Genomic DNA, 23,191 nt, shown 5'->3' on the forward strand with positions numbered 1-23,191 from the left:
AACATTGTATCTTTTCCCTAATGACAAGCTGACATAATATATCTAATATATCTAATAATATTAGTGTTTTATTTTTAAGTGTATAATTACATATCTATTTTATTAGGTGGTTATTTTATTGGCTCTTTTGACGTCAGTTTCGGGGATTATTTATGATTTGCGGAATATTTTATACACTTGAAACACACCATACCAGATTGTGGTATTATTGTGTGAATGGTTTGAACTCTTTCGAGGCCCCCTATTAAATTTTCTGGCAAATCTTGCGCCATTTACATCAAATAAAATCGCCACTGTGTTTTGCATCCATACATCAGTCAGTCACGTGAGTCACGTGGTTTAACTATAAAATTTATGACACTTTTTAATAACCTGTTTTTACTTAATTATTGATGTCAATATCAGAACACAGCTCAAGAACGCTATAAAACTATTGTTTTATAAATCGTTAAAATTAGAATGCAGCCGATGTAAAACGCTTGTAAAATTTTACAACGTATTGACAAATTTTGTAATTAGATACCAAGTGTGCTAAATTCTATCAACCACTGCGCAGGAGAAATGTCAAAGTGGGACAGCATGTAGATATATTCCAACTATAATACGCCATCCTAATTTAGATCGGTACGTATAGTCTCAAATTCTCGATGTAATCCAATAAAATAAAAAATGAGTTTATTCAGTGATGTACTCAGAATTGTATTATAGTTTATAATAATAAATGATCATTTATATTGATTATCATAATTAGCTGTGATTAAATAGATCTGGGTCCTAAGACATTAAAAATATTACTAACTTCTAAATGATAATACGCCTTACCAATAAAAAAATGTTTTAAGATGAAAATCCAGTGTCCAAAACATTGTTTTATACTAATCCTTCACGAAAATTGTTCCTGTAATCATCAGGCATGTCCAGGTTTAATTTGGATGTGATCTCCTATCCAATCTCGTATTAAAACTAGAAGTGATTTTAAATAATAATATTTTTTTAAATTTTTAATATTACATATATATTTAATACTACAACATGCCCATAAGTCCAATGACAGTAGTAGTGTATTTAGTAATAGATGTGAAACAATTGCAAAAACACCCAGGTTTTGAGAAAATCACATAAATATTTTATTATGTCCTCATCGGCAATCGATCCCGGGACTCCCGGATGAAAGGCCAGCGCCTAACGCACTGCACCACGAGACATGCACTCCTCCAGTCTCATTCTTCAACTTTAACGAAAGAGGAATTACAAATTAAACAAAAGCATACGTTTTTCATCATCACAAACAATACTAAATTTCCCACTAGTCGTGAAAATAATAAGCTTTTGGTCTTCTTTTGGACACTCAATTCAACTCATTGTCCAACTAGTCTCCTACTAAGTGACTATAAGATTTAACTATGTCTCAATTTAAGATACGGGGGTTCACTTATTCTCTTTCTCTTACAACGTGTTAGCAATGATGTTATATACAAAAATGTGTGTTAGGCTGCGAATAATGCAATACGAATTCCGTGATACGATGAGGTCACATGGGGTTTCTCATGGTTAATTTGAAAACAACTTCTATGTAACCTATTCAAGTAGATAAAAATAATTACAAGATAAAAAGAACTTTTTAAATACAACATTTTTAAATTCTGTTGAACCATATAAACTTGGATTGACTAGCTTAAACGAACAAAAAAATTTGTACTTGACATGTCATTGATTTCTATAGTAACGCACGTATATATTAATAATTTAGTTGCTAGGACCCCAGACCCCTAGCAACCGAGAATGGTGTCGAAATAAGTTTTCATACAAAACAGAATTAACTGAAAATGAATTCAATTCTACTTAAAGATGGCTAAAAGTATTAAAAATGCATTGGCATCGTGTTCAGTAAATATCAGAAAAAAAACTGAAAGTTTCAGATGTCTAGCTAGTCGGAAAATTAGTTAAAAATCGATTGAAAGATTTGTACCGGACAAATAAGAATACGAGCTAAGAAAAACATTGTAATAAGAAAATTTAGCGCTAAATATACACCCTTTTTACATTTCCACGAATCAATTTTCATAGGTATAATATTATTATCGTGCGAACGAAAAAAGTCTATTCGATGCGTTGGACGTGCAAACATGCATGCTGTAATTTAACTCATGTTGATGAATAAAAGAACCAAATGGAAAACAATTTTGATTACAAAATGAAAAAAACATACATACAAATGGGTAAATATAATCCTCTTAAATAAAAATATTGTGTGATATTTGATTATCCTTCAGCTGGTTGGCGAGACCTTGGAGTTAGCAACAATGTTCGGGTAAAATCGAAAGTTGTGGATGTGAATTACCAGTTGAATACTTCAGAATGATGTTACCAAGTCTTCACAGTGATAAGAATATCTCGGTAAATAATAGGGATTGCAATACCAAATTATTTTTTTCCGGGATTTTGAGAATAATACCTAGTGATGATTTCTGAAATTGATTAAAACAGAGTTCAGCAGACTCTTCAGAGGGGAGTAGAAAGGTATTTTAGCGACTGAGGCATTGACGGAAAATGTGTTCCTTACGTAACACAAAACTTGTGACTACTTATGCACACTAAGGTGCTATCAACCTATATACCTACAAGTTTTATATTTTATGGTTAACATTAACAGAACTAAATAACTATTGAAAGTATTTTTTAAATTATACGACCTAAAATATATTATTACGCCACTTAGGTAATATAATATAATAGCGGCTCTCGTGGTGCAGTGCAAAAGGCGCTTGTCTTCCACCCGAGAGTTCTGGGTTCGATTCCCGGTCAGGACACAATATTTATGTGTTTTTCTCAAAGCCTGGGTGTTTGTGATTGTTCAAAATTACTATCAACTACCTTGTACGAAAAAGCAAGGACATGGTTATTAATAATTCAAAAAAAAAATACTTACAATCATTAAATTAAAAATACTTGTAGGTACAATCTATGCTCCCAATATATAATATAATGGGAGGATAGATTGTACAAGAAGTATGGATATTTTGGAGACCGTGGTGCTAATTCAAACTGAAACACATCGATGACCATTATCGAGTGATACCAACATCTTGAAAACATGCATATCTTTACATAAACGGTAAGTGAAAAATAGTCAAAGCATCAAAAAAATCTTAGAAACATACCTACTGCTGTCACACTCAATAGGCGAAATTATGTTAATTTGGCCTGCAAACCTGTCAGTTCTCTAGGGAGCTCCGAATTTGTAAGTGGTTTCAAAGTAAGTAGGTATTATTCTTGAATAGTCCCAGTGAGAGTGAGAGAGATCATGCACATTTCAGGTGTAGATAAGTCGTTTATTTTTGTAGTCTTGATATATCCAAAATATCTATCGATTTTTATGAATAATTGTTTTAATTTAATATAATTAATGTATTTTTAATAAACCATCTCTTTTATTCAACGAATAATTCACAAGGTTTGAGAATGGAACATTCCATATTATATAGAACATATATAGCTTGAAAACACCCGTAGGTATATCCACTGATATCGGGCCAATATGCTTTAACCAATTAAACTACAGGCATCTTACTTAATTACGATAATTTAAATAAGTAGGTCCTACACGAAATGTTTATAAAATTGTATTATTATTGAGTAAGTTATTTCAGGTGACAATCATAATAAAAAAGTTTACCTGAAAAAATCGTGGATTTCTGGATAAATAAAATATTATGTTGGATTTTGAGATTTAGGATTCGGGATTGCAAACCCTAGTAAGTATCAACTGCAATCCAATTTGGTTGGCAATTTGAGGCGGCGTTTTGTGATCACCGTGTCTCGCTGTGCAATATTGCCCATCAATCAGAGCTTTCATTTGACATAGCGCTGCTCAAACTTTATCATATTTTATTTCATGTACCTATCATTCAAAGCATTATTTAATTTTTTAATAGTAATATTACGCGTTTAATATATTGTTGGAACCCATAATTTTTAGCAGGGACCAATTTAACCAGCCGGAGGGCCTACTAAAGGGCACTAATTTAATTGCCTCAATTTATATTAGGCATATTATGATTTTACATTTTCTAAAAAAAATAAGCCTCTAATAAACACGGGTCTTCTGCATAGTTCTAATTTCAAAAACATTATTTTGTAGTCAATGACAGATAAACAAAACAAAAGAACAAATAGCACCTAATTAATTAAACTATTTTTTTATTCATCAATAATTCACAAGATTTATGAATCTAACATTCTTTTTATTGAACATACGTAATTTATGAGAAAACCAATAAAAAAAATTTGAAATACGACACACAGCAGGATCGAACCTGCGTGTTTCGGGTTTCACGCCCACACACATTGGCAACAGTGCTACAAATTTTAACCAATGGCTCTTATAATACCCTCTGAAGCGCTTTCCAAATTGAGTTACTTACTAGCTTATTTTTCACTAAGCGCTTGGCCACAGTGGACGGGTGGGCTGCGGCGTGTAAAACTCAAACTTATAACCGTGTACGATATGCCCAAACAAAAGGCACTGTCTACGAACATTTCACATACGGTTATACGTTTGAGTTACGCAAGCCGCTGCCGCGCCGACGCTCTCCCGTGCGTTCTAGCACTAACCACTGCGTTCTAGCACTAACGTTTGCCTATAAAAATACAAACCCGTTGGTTGCGCAATCGGGACCCCATTGCGTCACACGGAGATCGAACTTCCCTCGAGTATAAACTAAATATTAAAAGATGGTGGTCAGTCTGATCCTTGACTTAAGTGCAAGCCTCAGAACCCATCCACCCTAGGTAGTAAAAAATAAGAAATACCAAATCACTGAGATCAAGGGCCTAGCAAAAAAGATAAATTGCTAACTCGAGGGAACTGGATCGAACATCCAAGCGCCGAGACCAGGACGAGGAGACGGAAGGAAGAATTCTGCAACGCCGAAAGCCGAGAAGAGGAATAACTGCGCGGCGGGAAGAACTGCGCGGTGGCCTGTGTCGACGGACGTCCTCGTTTTGTTTGTTCGAAGAAACACTTTTTTTAAACTTAGAGATCCATTAATTCAGACCTCCAACCTGGCATCGGTCGGTCGCGAAGCCGCCGAAGCCAGGTTACTTTCATCCGAAATGCTTAAACTACAGACAGCCACTCGATATAAAGGGAATAGGCCATAAAAATCGCCTAGGTGGCCCAATTAAATAGAACAATACCCTAAGTAAGTAAGTAGCAGATTAAAAATTGCGGTTTGTGAAAAAAGAAAATATTTATTCAACGTGTACCTAAGTGCATGGACTCAATGAGTGCGGCGTATAGCTAAGTAATAACTTACTATTCCTCGTAAACCAATTTGTTGTGATAACATGACGTTACCTAATTTACTATTTTTATTTTTCACTCACGTACTTACATTTATAAGCAGACATAGATGTCTATAAGCAAGGCTTATATCCGCATAGTCAACTTCAAGTCCAAAAAAATATCGAGGTGCATTTATCCATCACAGTATGAGAATCATCAGTCATCATCGCACAGGTAGTTTTATCTCTGTGTGTGGCAACACTGAATAATATAAAAGAGGCAATATAAGTGAATAGGGGGAGGGGAGGGGGGCAAATGTTACAATGAAGCAATTTATTTAAACGGGTAACACTGATAGAGCAGTATTGAAGCTGTGTGCATAATATCCTACTAAATTTGCAATCAAAATGGGAAAAATTATGCATTGTGTCGTTGATCATTTTCATGTTGTATTATTTACGATTGCTCACCTACCTACAAGTGGATTCATTTGAATACACACATATTTACCTATACTTATTATATACTTAATATAATAAACATACCCATATGTTTGGAATCTAAAAATGAAAAGCAATTTGCTAAGAACAGGACACACAATGGGTAAAAGATTTTATGTCCTCATAGGAAGAATCGATTCGCAGCTCTGCGATGAATGTGATGTTTTGAAAGACATTGTACATATAACAGTACAATGCCCTAAATATGAACGACACAGAGTACAGATGCGAATTGTGGATATCTTTGAAAATGTCGACGAATTTATTGAAAGGTGCCCTGGCGGTAAGACGGAAAAAGCGCTTGGCAAAATTGTAAAGTTTTTTTTAACAGAATTGGAGTGAGTACCTACCTGATCGGTGGATCCTTCTCTAGATGAGAATAGACGATATGACAGCAAGTCGCAGTCAAAGCTTCGATAAAATCATAAAAAAGTAATTTGCCGACTTGTTACGATAATTTGCTGTTATATATCACGATATTCTATTAAAAATAAAATGATTTATTTACCTAGAGATTATTACAGCCTTTGAACGCACGGGAATTTAACGTAGCACACGTGTACGTAGTAATAATAATATATTATGACAACTGTAACATTCAGGGAACTCATAAATATTGGGAACAGAAATACCTTACGGTTGTGGAGAAGCAAGACACCCATCTCGAGTGTGGAAGAATACGGGATAAACTTAAACACGTATCAAGAATACGTCATTTGTCGAATACTGACAGCTTCTCTCGGTTTATGGATTGACGCTCATTTAATATTGGTGTATTGAAGGTTGCAACACAATATTGCTCGTCCATAATGCGTGTTTCATTTTCAAAGGACACACACATTCAAAATTGATTCAAAGCTATTCTGTGGTAACATTATATTACATATCAATGCCTCTGTTAGTAGTTTAATGTATTATACAATTTAATTATGTAACGGTATGTTATCAATAATTGGCATTGCTATCTGTGTGCGAAAGTAAAAATGGGATAAGTCTAAAATTATTACTTTTCAAGAGAGCCAAGTGAAGATTGAGTTTTTTACAACTTTTTATTGGAATCCCTAGGCATCCACAAAACTTGTCTCATAATAAGTAGCAACGGAACCGGGATAGCATTAATCCATGCAACAGCCTACGGCTTGGTGCGTATGGCTGAAACTCTTCCTGGAAAATCATACAAGTTGCAGGACTCCACGATATGTTCCATTGATAGAGTATCATCACCATAGATGTATTAAAAGTAATACATAATAATATACATATACATAAAATACATAATAACCACAGTACTCACAGAGTGATTGAATTATGTTAAAAAATTGTGATTTCTCGAGTTTTTTAATCCTTGAATTCAAGAATATTAGATCCTGATTAGTTTATTGATTACCTACTGTAGATCTCAAAAAAATCTCGAGATTTTTTTTATTTAAGGTAGATTACGCGACAAAATTTTTGTGATTGTTCGTCGAGAGCTGTTCTTGTTCTTCCAGTTTTTCAGTAAAATTTAATCCGGAAATAACATAATTTTTCATACTTAGAGATTCTCATTTCTCGAGAATATAATATAAAATATGTTCATTATCTTGATTTCCCGACCACTTGATCTAGATCAGGGGTAGTCAACCTGGACCCTACCGTCCACTAGTGGGCGTTCCTAGTGGGCGGTGGTAGGGGTTTTAAAACATTTTCATTATGTTTTCATCAGACTTATGCTTTTAATGTGTACACAGTATAAATAAAAAGATAGATTTAACTGCAGTAAGTTGTTTCATAAAGATTTATTCTGCCAAACTTAGCGAAAATCTTACATAAAGTATTTAGTAAGTAATTATTATGTGCTTTAACTTGTTGTAACTCTGCTTTATAAATTGTATAAAGTAATGTTACTTCCCTACTTTATAAATCGCCATTACTGTGGAACCGGTGGGTGGTTAGAAAATGTTACTACCAACAGAGATACAAAATTGGGCGGTAGGTATAAAAAGGTTGACTACCCCTGGTCTAGATAATTTCTTTTAAATTTTCATTACAAGTGTACTTCTTACTTTATTTAAATAATATTATGTTCTATACCTACAGGATATATTATAATATAAATAAAGTACTTACGAGTAGGTAAACGATTTATTACAATGGCGGTATCTACTTCCACCAAATGAATGAGAAACAATGTATGTAACACCTCACTAATCACCCGCACCGTCTTTTATTCGCACCAACACAGTTGCAAAAAAATACAATTCATCAAAAACATGATTAATGCGATTTTTTTCTAGAAAAAACTTGCAGGTGAAAGTCATCAAAGTCATTAGTCAAGAAATGTTTGTTTCTTTTATGTCGCAACTGATATCTACTGACTTTTTGTTTGTAATTGAACATTGTATTTTATACTTCATACGCTAGGTATTTCATATTATAACGGTCAGCGCCCGCACTATCGCTAATTTGCACGTGATCGTCTATTGTTATGTTCAATATCACCATTACATAACAATATTGGTTTTCAATAAATTATTAAACTTTTTGTGTGTACCTACATGATAAGAGAATTTAAATCTGGCTCACTAATTATTCTTCAAGCCAACTGGATTCCATGCTTTTTATAAATATATATAAATAATAGTGGGAAGGGTCGAGGTACCGAGGTAGTCTGTTAAGATCCAATATAAATAGTGCACATTAAACTTTGTCAGTCAAACGTAAGTGTGTAGATAATGTTTGTTAGTTTTTAAATTCAATTAAATCCAAGCCACAATGGATCATGGTTTATCTATCTATAAAATAGCTAAAATTATGACAACTATACATTATATTAGATATTTTATTGATAGAAGAATATTTTTTATCTCTTATGGTTTGGTTTAGACAGGGCTTAAATTTTGTAAAACTGACCAACAATTAATATGTATTATTAATTCAACGAAAACAAATATGTATGTCTGGAAAAGTACGCAATATTTTTGTCGGATCGGCCATAGCATGCCTAAACTATTATGGTTTAGGCAAGGTTTAATTTATTTAAAAAAAAAAATGAAATAAATACTTATGACTAACGAAATTTAATGTGCTCTATATTTATGCCCAATCTTAATAACAGCCTGCCTCCACCCTTCGCTACCGCAAGAAGTCTCACTCGACTTACCAACTTCGCGGAGATTGGAACAGCTGATAGTTCACAATCTACATACGCATACTTATTCGTTTCTTTACAATGAAGAGAGATCATAAAAGAATTTTACAGCTGATTGTTCGCGGGAAATATCAACGTCATTTTAAGCTCAGGTGTCGTTTTCGTCAATGACGGATGCATGTAAATGGGGTAGGTCAAAGTAGAAGTTTATATTATTCGATTAAAATATTGAAATATTTACAAAACTGACAACTTACAACTAGACGTAGTGTTAACATATTTTAAGATGGGGCAGTTAATAGCTATACGTTAAACTCATTAAGTCCATACCTACATTGAATCAAAATATACAATAAAAAAACAGAAAATGAATTTGGTTAACCTGCAAGATACCATCAGTGACCTACAGATTTAGTTCCGACTATTCTATATTTTGTCAGTCATACGTATTTGTTTTCATTGAAATAAGACTACAATAATTTACAGATGGTGTTGGTTAGTTTTTAAAATTCAATTAAACCTCGCGAAAACCAAGCCATAATAGAAAATATTGAAAAAATACTCGCCTATCTAATGCGAATTATTCAATTAAATAATACATAGCTTTGAATATTTTATAGATAGTTTTATATAGATTTTATATATGTATATTATAGTTTGGTTTAGGCTGGGCTTAATGAATTAAAAAAATAATCAACAATATGTGTAATATATATTCTTAATCCAACAAATATAAATAACAATGAATGAAAAAGTGTGCATAATTTTGTCGTATCGCCCAAGGTATACCAAAACTATTATGGTTTGGTTTAAACAGGGTTTAATTGATTTTTAAAAACTAACCAACACCATTTGAAAATTGTAGTCTTAGTTCAATAAAAACAAATATGTATGACTAACGAAGTTTAGTGTAAGCTATTTATGTCGAATATTAACAGCCTATCTCCACCCTTCGCCACTGGTATTGAATGTACAATTATATTTTACTTACAAACGATAACTAGATTTTGTGTTATTTTGTAACATAATAAATTGTTTGTTACTTATCCGATCCTAATATAACATACAATTGTATTAATGAAAGTCAATGATAGAGAAACATGCCCAGAAAAATCTTTGAAACAAAATACAATGCCGGGCAGGACTTGAACCCGCATCCATTAGATTCCAGCCAAAAGAGATCCCGTCGTCGGATAGCTATTATTGGTACCTTGATTCAAACTACAAAACCCGATTGCCAAAATATTAACGCATTTTAATAAGCGCTTCATTATACTTCATTATATTGGTATACCATCATAAATCGTCCAGTGTTCGAATTTAGCACTAAACTTATCATAATATAAAAAAAAGTATTGTAACAAAGACATTGCACGGTGCCTATGACATGACGTTGGAGAGTAAACATTTTGACGTTTGACATAATTGTTGTTGTAACAGATGTTTTAGGAAAAACTATCAATGTATAATTAATAATATGCATATATTGTTCCGAAATGCTGTTACTCCTTTGTATTATTCCATTAATAAACACTTTTTTAGCCGAATAACATCTGAAACTTTTGTAAAATACAATACTCAACATACAACAATATCCGCCATGTTTTTTTACAACACAAAAGCTAACGATAGTGAAGTAGCAGCTTACAGTAATACCATCAGACTCTTTTTCTATTTCGTATTGCTTCGTACGTGTTCGTACGAAAATTATGATATGTTCACTCTCCAGAGTCTAATCTCTTTGTATTGAATGATATCTCAAATATTAGCATATGGCGCCCTCACTCTGCGGACAACTTATACTGCTCAATCTTTAATAGTTACCAGCAATTGTGTGAAAATAGCTGTGTTCAACCAAATTGCTTTGGATATGTATATATTTCATCTACGTGAGGATAAGTGAAGGTGGACGTAGTTTCATAACGAATTAAAATAGTGTTTATTTAGCCCATTCGGCATACTTCCATGTACTTCATAATTTTTGTATTTCGCCGTGGTAAATGCAATAGGTCGTATGTCAAAAAAATCTCAATTTTGTTTTATTTCACCATAGTGACCAGCTCAGTCATCTACACTACCTCCAATAGGTCTTATGTCGTTAGACCAATAAGCTGTCGACTATCCGAACTCTTGCAAAAAGACGAACCGACACGTCATTGATATTGGTCACGCCAAACAGTCGTACATCAGAGCTCATCATAATGATAGTAATGTTTTTGTTTGTTTTTATTCCTCGTTCTTGACTTTATACTAAAGAGTTCGTCAAATAATACGATGAAAATAATTTACCAATCACTGTTTTTTTTTAAATCTACTTTTTAATTTCATTATTGTTATTAGTTTTAGTAAAATTTTCAAGATTATTTCTACAGATAATCTAACATTACTTTTTGTCTCATTTATTTATTGCCAAAGTAATTATTTTTTACCAATCACGATTGATAGTTTTAATAAGACTCTGTTAATTTAGTTAAAAATTATTTAGTGAAAAGCTATCAAAATGATTAATGGAAGTCGTGGGCGGTACTTGGTATCTTTAGCAGTCAGCAACATTACTTCACCGGATAATAATGGTAAGAATAAATTAGATTATGTCGCCACAAACAATACGATGTGGAGTGGAGATGATATTTTGCTGAGATGCATTAACGCTTATGAAATTTAAAAATCATTATTGTCTTCAGGACCTCAAATAGCCTATGGAGTAGTAGGAACCCCTGATGATATGGCGTTACAAGTTGAACCTGCGAATGCAGTGAAACTTGAACTCTTGGTCTTAGAGCATCCATTAGAAGTCACATTTCAAAATATTGGTTCAGAAATAGAACTCGATTTTGCTGAGGTTAATAATACTTTGACTGTCAAAACTCCAATTTTAGAACAAGTAGAATCATTGTTGATGCAACCTTTGGACATAGAGATAGCAGAGAACATTGTATCAACACAATCAGCCCCGGGAGAAAATATAGATTATGATATGACGATGACTGAATATAAGTGGCCCTGAACATTCACTATCTGACATCAGTAGTGACTCTGAAGCTCTGTATCAACCTGAATCAAATCAGTCAAGCTAATCAGAAGATTGCTATGCAGTCTGACACCTATGGTGACTTACTGAGCAAGTTAATCAAATAAAACGAAAAGGGCAAAGCAATAATTGTAAAGAGTGGAAGAGGCAAAAAAAACTCTTAATTTCGACTGCTAGGCAAGTCTTATGTAGGTTTTGAGAAGTGTGAAGAGTCCGACAAGACGTATATACAGACGTCTAAAAAAGAATCTAAGACCATAGGTCCACGTTGTGGTGGGCATAGTGACATGCTCAAAATAGTGGGCCAAAAACAAACTTTAAGTGCGATACAATCAGTGATGAACAACGCAGCTTGCTATTCACATATTTTTGGAAGAAAACAAAATAAAACTACCTACCTACAAATTATTTTTCTAAAAAAGTATTCTTTTAAAACTGTTCTTTTTTCTTTTAAGTAAGTATTTACCTGCTCTATTTTTATGCAAATACTTAATTAAACTATGATATTTTCAAATAAATCTTTAAAAAAAATATTGTATGTTTTGAATATTAACTATTAATCTTTTCTTTTAAACATTGAAATTGTTTCTATACAAGTGCCTAATTAAACTGAGATTTTTAAACATATCTCCAATTTATAGAAAAAAAAGATGTTTTCATTAGTCTAAGCTTACTTTTTAAACGTTTATGTACAAGTTTATAATAATATGTCTATATTAATATAATATTATATTTTGTTTCATTCTAAATACCTAATTGTGGTGTTTTCAATTTAGGTATGTTTATATAACAATTGGACTTATGTCAACAAAAGTGGCCAACATTGACGAGCAAATAGTCGTATGTCAACCTAACTTTCTAAATATTCATCTTACGTCAAAATGATGATAACAGTCTTAACAGGGAACAAATTCAACTAAGTAAATAAATTTGTGAAAAAAAATCGGTGCAATGGGGTTAAGATGGGATAGTTTTTTGTCTCTCCTGAAAAGTTTGGTATCTTTGACATACGACCGATTGCATTTACTATGACGATTTACTCCTTTACTAATAACATTACTGTGTGGGCCAATTATAGAAGCGCTAATCCCATACTAATTCATTACCTACTTCCCACAATCATTGTTGTGCTTCCAGGTATGTTATAAACAATTCAGTTACCTTTAGAACATAAATGCGTCAACTTCTTTGACTCCATCATACAAGCATTGCGAGTGACAATTATATAGTTCGCCTCGCCTATCAATTTAACTCAATAAATTCAAACTATCTAGCCACCATAAGTACTGCGTAATCGTGAGAATGTTCGTATTAGCTGTGTAAGTGCGGGAACACATAGTCACCTCAGCGTGCCCGTCTTATCAACATCAAAGGTTAGCGCCTGGATTGAGTCCATGTAGCCCCCCAGCACCCAAATCAACTTCTTCTTACAGTTTACTAAAAAGCGTCGCCATTGGTTTAATATTATTGCGTTTTTCATGTCATGTTGTAGACGTCTTGAATATATAATTTGTAAAGTTCATTACCTATATATGGGAGGTTCACAATAATTTATGGATCCTCTATATCATATATATATATATATATATGGATATGGATATCTATAATATATGGATAGTCTATCAAAATGGATCCTGAGATACTATATTTAATTTTAATTTAATATTTTCGCTGTATATAGGTAGGTACTTACCATATTTTGATAGTACATGGATCAATTCAAATAAATAGTCGAAATGTAAGGTATATTGAGGCTTTATTAATATAAGCAAATTAGTGTTAGCAAATACCTCTTTATATCTACTGCTGAAGGAACTGTCAAAATGGACATCATTCACGTTCAATTTGATGTCTTATCAATACTAAGTATTGCCATTTATGCGGAAAATTGTAGAGCTACGATTGTAATATTAACACAATATAGAAATCTGTTTTATCTTGCCACTGAAACAAAAAAATCTAATTTTATGAAAATTGGACTTGATCCATAATTATTGTGAACCAGCCATATTATATATATTATTTATTTAGAAAAAGAGTATTACGGCATTACAGCGATTGGCCAATGCGCCATAATACATAATAAATACAAAATTATAAAAATGTCTTAATTACAAATAACAACTAATATAACAAGAAAGTAGAAAATACAGCATGTGTTTATATAATATTAAAGAAACATGATAATATACAATTATAAATTGAACCTATTTAACACGTCCGCAAACATTATATAGTTAATAAAAAACAAATAAACCTTTATGGTGCCATCAAATAAGTTAATCGCACGATACACAGCATCATGAAACATAACATCTGTTCTTCGACGAGGTATCATGAAGACCATAGAAGAGTAATATTGGTGGGAACATGAAAATTAATATATGCCAATATATTATACGGATTGTAAATGAACCCACGAAGAAGTAAAAAAAAATGCTTTAAAAGAGCAATCACTCTACTGGTGGACAAGGATTGCATCGATAGCATACCCAGAAGAAAACAAGTCGGAAAATTCATTTTATTATCATTATCATAAGGATATGTAATATATAAATAAATTAAATGAATCTAATTTTGTCGCAATTTGGCTGGACGCATGTGGCTCAATTGGAATACTACATTGACAGAATCCTTTGGATTTTAAAGATGTTTTTCAATAATAAATCTATATTTTAAAATTGAACCGCCTTCGCGTAATAATTTACATATACCTATAACTATGTAATACTGCACATTGTGCACTGCGATTCGCTTCTGAAAATTTCAAAGTGATCTCAAAATACCATTGAACGATAATATCATATTTTTTTACGACCGCACATTTGAATTTTATTACAAATTGACAAGAGCACTGTTTGCCGTAATAAGATAGCATTTATTGTAATAAGTATATAATACGAGTATTATTACGACTCTTACTTACTTAGGAGCTAATGCGAAAAACCACAAAACTGCTGCCAAATAACCCATATTATAATGTATTACTTATTGTTCTGTGTCTATCAACTTTTACTGAGGAATGCAAACCACGACATCTTACACACCAGTCTTTGATTTGTGTCCATATTTATGAAGGTTTTATGTCGTTTTAACGTAGAATACGTTCATTGGTAGGCAGTGACGTCCCGTAGGGGTAGGCAGATTGAGCGTCGCTTGGGGGCGGCAGTTACTCGAAGGGCGGCAAATCGAGGAGAATTATTTGGTATATATAGAAATAGCTACTCGTACCTAAACTGTGTACTTAATAAAGAAAATATATTTCCTTTAAAAAATCAGCTCACTGGTTGGAAAAAAAATGTATTAATTAACATAAAAGGTTAAACAGGTCTGTAATTTTTTGTCGGATTCGCGAAGTCTTGTTTACTTCCGTTGTCATTAGACGTCCTTGGTGACCAGAAATGACACTAGCACGAATGATAAAAAATATTGTACTTATAAAAAATGGGGCGGCATTATGGCGCTTCCAAGGGGTGGCATTTTGTCTAGGAACGTCACTGTTGGTAGGATCTACATTGAAAAACCGTAACGCAACGGCACACATTTTTTGTCAGTGTAGCAGCACTCGAAATGGACTGGAACGCACCGGAGCTCAACTTGCGTTCGTGAAACCCACGAGACTACCGTTCCATCTCGTGGAGAGAAAATGGCTTTATTATGACAATCATTACGTTATGTAATTTATATGTTTTATAAAAGTTATTTAGTTTTTTTAAAAACACCCACGGTGGCCGCGCGGCTTAAGCGTTGGACTATACAGCCGTGGGTCCCAGGTTCGAATCCTGGGTCTGGCAAGTACACATATTGTTTTTTTTAAATTTGTGTGTGTCAGGGTATGGACCTAATAGGTTGAGTAAGTGGCTGACATCCATTTCCCGTAAAAAAACAAAAAATCTGTCAATACAAACCTCCACTCTGTGGAGGCCCATATGATCCTATCAGGATCGGACATGGTCGAAAAAAAACAAAGTTTAATAAAAAACTTGAGATGTCGTACACATATTACTACAAATACTAATATGATTTTGTGTTGTTTTATTATAAAGTTTTTATGGGATCTTAATATGACATTATTATTATGATCAGTGAGAGTTTGGGCTTAGTATTTCAGGATTCACCTTTTGACATCTTCAATGTCTGTGGATATTGTATTATATTAGTAATTTAACTAATCAAACTATCTGAAATAATACATTATTTATAAATACAAGACAGTGACCTCTCACGAGGGCACACAAACCACACCCCGCTTTCGTGTGGCAGATAAAGTTAAAAAAAAAATATCATTTCTGACAACATATTTCATAAAAAAAATAGTTTTTATTCATCTGCGGGGCTAAAAAAACATTCCCTGTTCAAATCTTTAGTACTCTTCTGCAACAACTTTTTGGCTACGTTTCTAGGCGCTGTTTTCTACTAAATGGGAGGAGTTGGTTAGTTTATAATGGGAGTGCGGTTAAAAATGGGCGGAGCATGTAAGTTCACAGTTTAGTAGTAGTGCATATTCTATTATTACATTTGTCAATCAAAGATTCTAAGGTAATTTGGTAAGTATATAAGGTATAGGCATAACAAAAAAAAACTCGCACACTTATATTTTCGAAAAACTTTCAAGCACTCCGGTTCATAAACTCTTCTTTTTCGAGCGCTACAGTATAAGTTAGATAGGTACTATATAAATATATCATGTTCATTGCAAGCATAATTTCCGCAGTCCCATTAAATTTAATGCTTTACCTTTCGGCTACCAGCATTGTTTAACAGAGCGGGATAAATAACTAGTATACTAGGACGGATGCTAACCAAAATACGTAATATTTTCTTGTAAACAAAATGGCAACATTATTGTAGGTATATTTTTCTTATTTTGGTGCCGTCTCATATCGAAGGGTGGCGATCAACTTTTTCAGAACACCTCCTAGGTCATTGAAGTTAACGACACCACTAAACCACAACTGCCCCGCTCTAAATCAGGCGTTCACTGGGACCCTACGTTTAGTCGTACCAGTATTTTTATGACTGGGAATATCTCAGGTCAAACTGAGGTCACCATGCACTCAAGTGTGTTTTAACTGAATTTAGATGACCTCAAGTTAAGAGCCATGGGAGAGAAGAACATATATAACCAAAGTTACAAATTAGATCTTATCCTGTGTCGGTCGTATCAGATCCGTATCGACATGAACATTGATCCGCTTACGTAGGTTGAGTACCTAATCATGAAAATTTTCCTCTATCTACACTTATGTTGCTTTCTACCTTTATCTGCATTATTCCAGCAACTGCCTGCAGAAAATATGGCCGATGTATGAAGTTTTTATGTACTTGATAGTGTATAAGTCATCTTGGCTTATTGGCATGTCCATTGCCATTTGTAATGTGATATCATCATATTAAAGAATTGCATTTCTTAAAGCTCTTCTTTTTCTTAAATGATTCCCTAATTATTATTGTAATCCAGATTGATAGCAGTTGATGCGTACAATGTGGCAAACCAGGGGCGGCGTGTCGATAAAATATCATTGTACTGTCACATAAACTAATCAATCTGGGAATAACCATGACGCGCCGCTAATGGCCTTTTGTTCGGAAGCGATGCTGCGAATATATGAAGGGGTCCGAAAAGTGAGAAGGGTGAGGGAGAGGTTACGTTTTCGAAGAGTTCGGAGGTCGTCAAAATTACCAGTGTTTTACCAAATTTGTGCCAATATTGTTATAAACTTAAAATTCATGTATTTTCTGATGTTTTTGCAAGAATAGCATATACCTATAAGACATATGAGTACAATCTTTATTATTAAAATAGTGAAACTTTTAAAGAGTTAGAATGTGTTTACGCAAAATCGTCGCTTTTCAAAATGCTGCAATGAATCAGTATGTTCCTTCCCTTCTTTTTTTATTCGTTGGTACTGACATTATTATATTATGACATTTCATATCTAAATAAAACACGGTTCTTGTCGGTTTACATGAAACCAGTGGCAAACAATTTTTGAATATAGCCGATAGGTACACTGTATTATTTGTTAGATTAGGTTAGGTTAGTTAGGTTTTCATTATTGAATAATTCATGAATTTTGCCAAAATCGGATTGAATCATATTGAATCTAATAAAATTTGAAACTGTATAGTAAACGGTCATCTCTTTCCGATAGAGAGCTCACGACGAGCTTTGTTACGGTGGAATGTTTTACGTACAATTTACATGACGTAACCTTCCACTTTATAAACATACATACACACACAACTTGGCGATGTCTATCAAAATGCGTCCTCGATGTTATAGAAGTTTCTTCTCCGTTAAAATAATAATATTATGAATTCCCAAATCTTTGGAAACCTTTGAATTTTATTCTGTACGTCTATACTGTATTTACAGACTTCGTCCTCTTTTATCAATATTATTTCTAAGAGCGTAAGGAATTGTTGGAAACCACCAACTAAGCATCATTGATATTGGGTATTACGTATTTCAATCCCAGTCTCCACACACTAGTTCCAACACAACATATTATGTACAACATGAGGCAAGCTGTTAATTATTGTACGTATCCCTGTACACTGTGAGGAAAGAGATGGGTGTACAGCACTGAGATCAAAACATGACGCGTTCTTCGTAGACCATTTAGGCCACGGATAGTCAACCCAGTCCCTACCGCCCACTAGTGGGGGTTCCAGCTTTCATAGTGGGCGGTAGGGGTTTTAAAACAATTTCATTATGTTTACATAAAATTCCCCGTGACAATTTAAATTTCAGAAAATACACTATTTGTATCGCCCTGGCATGTAATTTAAACAGATTTCTTGCATATATGTATGGAAAGTATTAATAAAAAGATAGATTTTACTACAGTAAGTTGTTTTATAAAGATTTACTTAGTGAAAGTCTGACATAAAGTATTTGATAATTATTATTATATGCTGTAACTTGCTATAAATCTGCTTTATAAATTTTATAAAGTAAAGTTTCTTCCCTACTTTATAATAATAATTAATCACCATTACTGTGGAACCGGTGGGCGGTTAGAAAAATTTACTACTGACAGAGATACAAAAGTGGGCGGAAGGTATAAAAATGTTGACTACTAAAACAATAATTTGGTATTGATTGGTATCAAATATCTTATTATAACGCTGACACTATTGTCAGATATTCTATAGCTACCTACACCTTGATACTTACGAGCACCTATCAGAATTTTATATAAACATATATTTTTTGTATACCATGTCCGATCCTAATAAGATCATACGGGCCTCCATAGAAGTGAGGTTTGTATTTTTTTTTTTTTTTTTTTTTTCTAGATGCCTTTATGGATACCTCGCATTTACTATCGAGGTTTCTTAAGGACTTTGGCACGCAAACTACTCTACTTGATGCTAGTCAAATGAAAATTGTGCCGGCTGAGAGAATATGCCTTATTGAAAACTGTTCTTCTACCCGCATCGGGTATTGCTGATTTGAATTCGGCCAGGGCCTATGATACCGCCTTGCAAAAACCCTGGAAAATTCTTAGTAGCGCAAGGCGGAGGTGATTCTGATGAATATTTTGTCATATTCATTGGGAACTGAGGACTGCGATTTGTAGTCGAGTTTTTTCCCGTGGTAAAAGAAATGTCGCATTGGACTAATGTTCTAAGTATATACTTATCCTATCTTATATGATTGCAGTCACTGGATCTGAAAGGCATGAATCATCTTTACATGTCACCATTTATTATTTTTATTCTTTTTATTACATCAATACAGAAATTAAAAAGGGCATCTCTTCCGGCCTCGTTTGCCATGGTCCCCGGAAGGTCTCGAATGTCCGCATCTGCCATCTGTAATAAAAAGTTCAGGTTGTGCCGCTCCTTGCTAAAGATTTGACAATCTAGGAGTAAATGTAAGACGTCCTGGTCGCTTCCGTCGTCGCATGGACACTTTCCATCAGATGTTATTTTAAACCGGTGCAGGTATGCTCGCATGACTCCGTGACCTGTAAGAATCTGAGTCATCTCAAAACACAGTCCCTTATGCACCCTGACGTCTCGTGCTGCTAAAATTGAAGGTAAAAACTTTCGGGTCAACTCCCCTGTCGATGAGTTTATGTATCGTGAGTTCCATTCGTTTTTCACCATGTCTGAAATTGTAATTTTCGCGTAGCTCAGAGGAAATTTGTCATAAGCTACCGCGGTCTTGGGTTCAGAGGCACCATGCCGAGCCAATTTGTCAGCTCTTTCATTTCCTTCTATCCCGGTGTGTCCCCTTATCCACTTGAAGTGCACCTCGGGGTGGCGCCGTCTCAGTAGAGCGGACTCGCTGTGAATAGAAAAGACAATCGGATTAGTAGACAACGGATTTCCAATTGCTTGGATTGAGCTTTTGGAGTCCGAATAAATACAAATACTATGGTTTTCGGTGAGCTTTCGCTGAATTGGATCTGAGCCTGCCCACTCCAGAGCGCATCGGATGGCATAGAGTTCGGCCTGCATTACCGTACAATAGCTGGCAAGGCGGTACTTACGAGCCGCTATCTCACCGCCATTAATGTATGCCACAAACCCTGCACCAGTACCGCCATCAATTTTGCTCCCATCCGTGAAAATCGGCATGTTATTGCATTCGTTGCTTTCCAACGTTGCAGGATAAGAAACCACTTCAGAAAATAGTCTAGCCGGGTGTGGCAGCCTTCTATAGTCCACCGGTTTTTCGTAAAGCCTGTCGTCAGGCAGAAAACCTGCGAGGCCCTCCTCGCCCTTCTTAGCTCTGTAAATGAGAGCGATTTGTTTTAAACGTAAATCTAGAGGCATACGTCCTGCTAGAGCTTGCGTTGAATTGAGCGAAGCCGTTCGGTAAGCTCTGCATATTCGTATCGCTAGTGCTCGCTGAACCGTATTGAGTTTTTTTGCTATGTTTTTCCGTTTGGCAGCTTCATGCCATATGCTGGCCGCATACGTGATCATAGGCTCAATAGCACAAGTTCGAAGAGTTCGAAGAGCTTCAGAAGATACACCCCATGTGGGTTTGGCCATTCTTGCTAGTTTGAGCGAAGTCACCGCGGCTCTTTTGCAGATGCTGTCCGCATGCTTTGACCAATTTAGTTTGTCAAGTGAGGTTTGTATTAACAGATTTTGTTTTTACGAGAAATGGATGTCAGCCACTTGCTCAACCTATTAGGTCCGTATTCTAACTCATACACAAATTGAAAAGCCAGACCCAGGATTCGAACCGAGGACCCATGACGCCGTCGTGCCGAGCCGTCGTGGGTTTATACGATATTATTGTAATTATTTTCTTCTGTCTTTCCCCCCTGTTTTTTTTTTTTTTTTTTGCGTATTTTTAAGCGTTTATTTAGATATTTGATAAGTAGTATGACTTGATACTTACTAGTAGGTTGAATAACTGGTTCCATCCTAGCTCCGGATTGTATAAAAGTCGAGTTTAGAATGGCGTTATTTTTGGGTGTGTTTATTTAATTATATTTTATGGAAAACTCTTGCGAATGGAAAAGAAAATAATTACAAGATAAAAAGAACTTTTTATACACCACGTTTTTAAATTTTCTATTGAATCATATAAACTTGACAATTTTATGTATTAATAATTTAGGACAAATAAGGCAATTGTCAAAAAATCATTTTTTTGCTATTTTGCAACAAACAAACAAACTAATACAGAATACTGAAATGTCATTTTGATTTCCATAGTAACGCACGTATATATTATTAATTTAGTTGCTAGGACTACCCTCATTGCAACCAATAACAGTCGATTGGATTACGGATTTCTTCCGAAATAACTTTTCATACAAAACAGAATTAACTGAAAATGAATTCAATTCTACTTAAAGATGGCTAAAAGTATTAAAAGAATGTATTTGCATCGTGTTCTGATATATTATAAAAGTTTAAAATGTCTAGCTAGTCGGGAAGTTAGTTAAAAATCGATTGCAAGATTTGTACTGGATAAACAACCACCGGACAAACAAGAATACAAGCAAAGAAAAACGTGGTAATAAAATACATACGTTTTCGAAAATATTAGGCATAATAACATAAGCAATTTATAAAAAATAATAATTTTAAGGTTATGCTTTAGTGAACGTATAATTAATAGTGCAATAGATATCGCGTTTAGTAACATGGAGGCACATGAAATGTCATTTAAGATTTTGATATGATTTAATAATTGTACAATTAATTTAAACTGTTTCGAGGCCCCTTTTTAAATTCTCTGACGAATCGATTGCGTCATCTGCGTCATAGAAAATCGCCGCTGTATAAATGTATTATTTTCATCCATTTTACCACGTTTTTATTAGTTTGTATTTTTGTTTTTCCGGTACAGATATTTTCTTGTGTATCCAGTAAGTACATTTTTTTTCTTGTTTGTCCAAGATTTGTATTGGACGATTGAAGATTTTTAACTAACTTCCCGACTAGTTAGACATTTGAAACTTTTAGAATATATCAGAACATGACGACAATGCATTCTTTTAATACTTTTAGCGATTTTTAAGCAGAATTGAAGTATGGAAAGTTATTATTGTCGGTTGCTAAGGGAGTCCTAGCAACTAAATTATTAATATATACGTGCGTTACTATGGAAATCAATATGAAATGTCAAAATGACATTTCTATATTCTATAACATTTATTCAGTATTTCTATCAACAGTAAAATAAAAAGTTTTTATTAATACATAGAATTGTCAAGTTTATATGATTCAACAGAAAATTTAAAAACGTGGTAAGTATATAAAAAGTTATTTTTATCTTGTAATTATTTAAATGTCAGTACACTATTGTTTTTTTTAATAAAGTGAGAATCATACCACTCCACTACCTTACAAATGCATATTATATTTCGAGTAGTTCTCGTTTTACACTCAATTACGTTAAACCCCGCACAAAAGATCTACAACGAGGCGTACACAACGAGTGTAGGGGTGTACGTGTTAACATCGCGAATCCTCTGGGACCATTTTGACGTTTATCCTTGACTTTGCGAGTGATTGTCATTATTACGATTTTCCGAGGGACCACAAAATCAATAGGACACTGTGTATGGGAGTCATTATTCATTCATTCAACATCAATGAGTAAATATTATTTTGTTTTGAATGCATAATATGTAGTATATTATACTATATCATCAATAAACATCAGCCGAGGTTCATTTTCCACTTCTGGATGAAAGCCTCGATAGCTCGTAATTTTATGAGTTCGTTTATCCGGCGGATTTTTGGTCATCTCTGAGGTT

At 33.9% G+C, this 23,191-nt stretch overlaps 1 protein-coding gene across 1 annotated transcript in view; it reads right to left on the reverse strand.

Annotated features, from left to right (window-relative positions):
- Nucleotides 1–20,963, reverse strand: part of LOC147075840 (uncharacterized) — a 56,116-nt gene extending 35,153 nt beyond the window's left edge. Inside the window, exon 1 of the mRNA XM_085942380.1 lies at nucleotides 20,339–20,963. Coding sequence (XP_085798506.1) covers nucleotides 20,339–20,963 — 625 coding nt within the window. The remainder of the gene's footprint in view (nucleotides 1–20,338) is intronic.
- Between the last annotated feature and the right edge of the window lie 2,228 nt (nucleotides 20,964–23,191).

This window comes from Rhyacophila brunnea, unplaced genomic scaffold, assembly GCF_057557595.1.
Source record: "Rhyacophila brunnea isolate RB1 unplaced genomic scaffold, BYU_Rbru_1.0 scaffold_14, whole genome shotgun sequence".
NCBI lineage: Eukaryota > Metazoa > Arthropoda > Insecta > Trichoptera > Rhyacophilidae > Rhyacophila > Rhyacophila brunnea.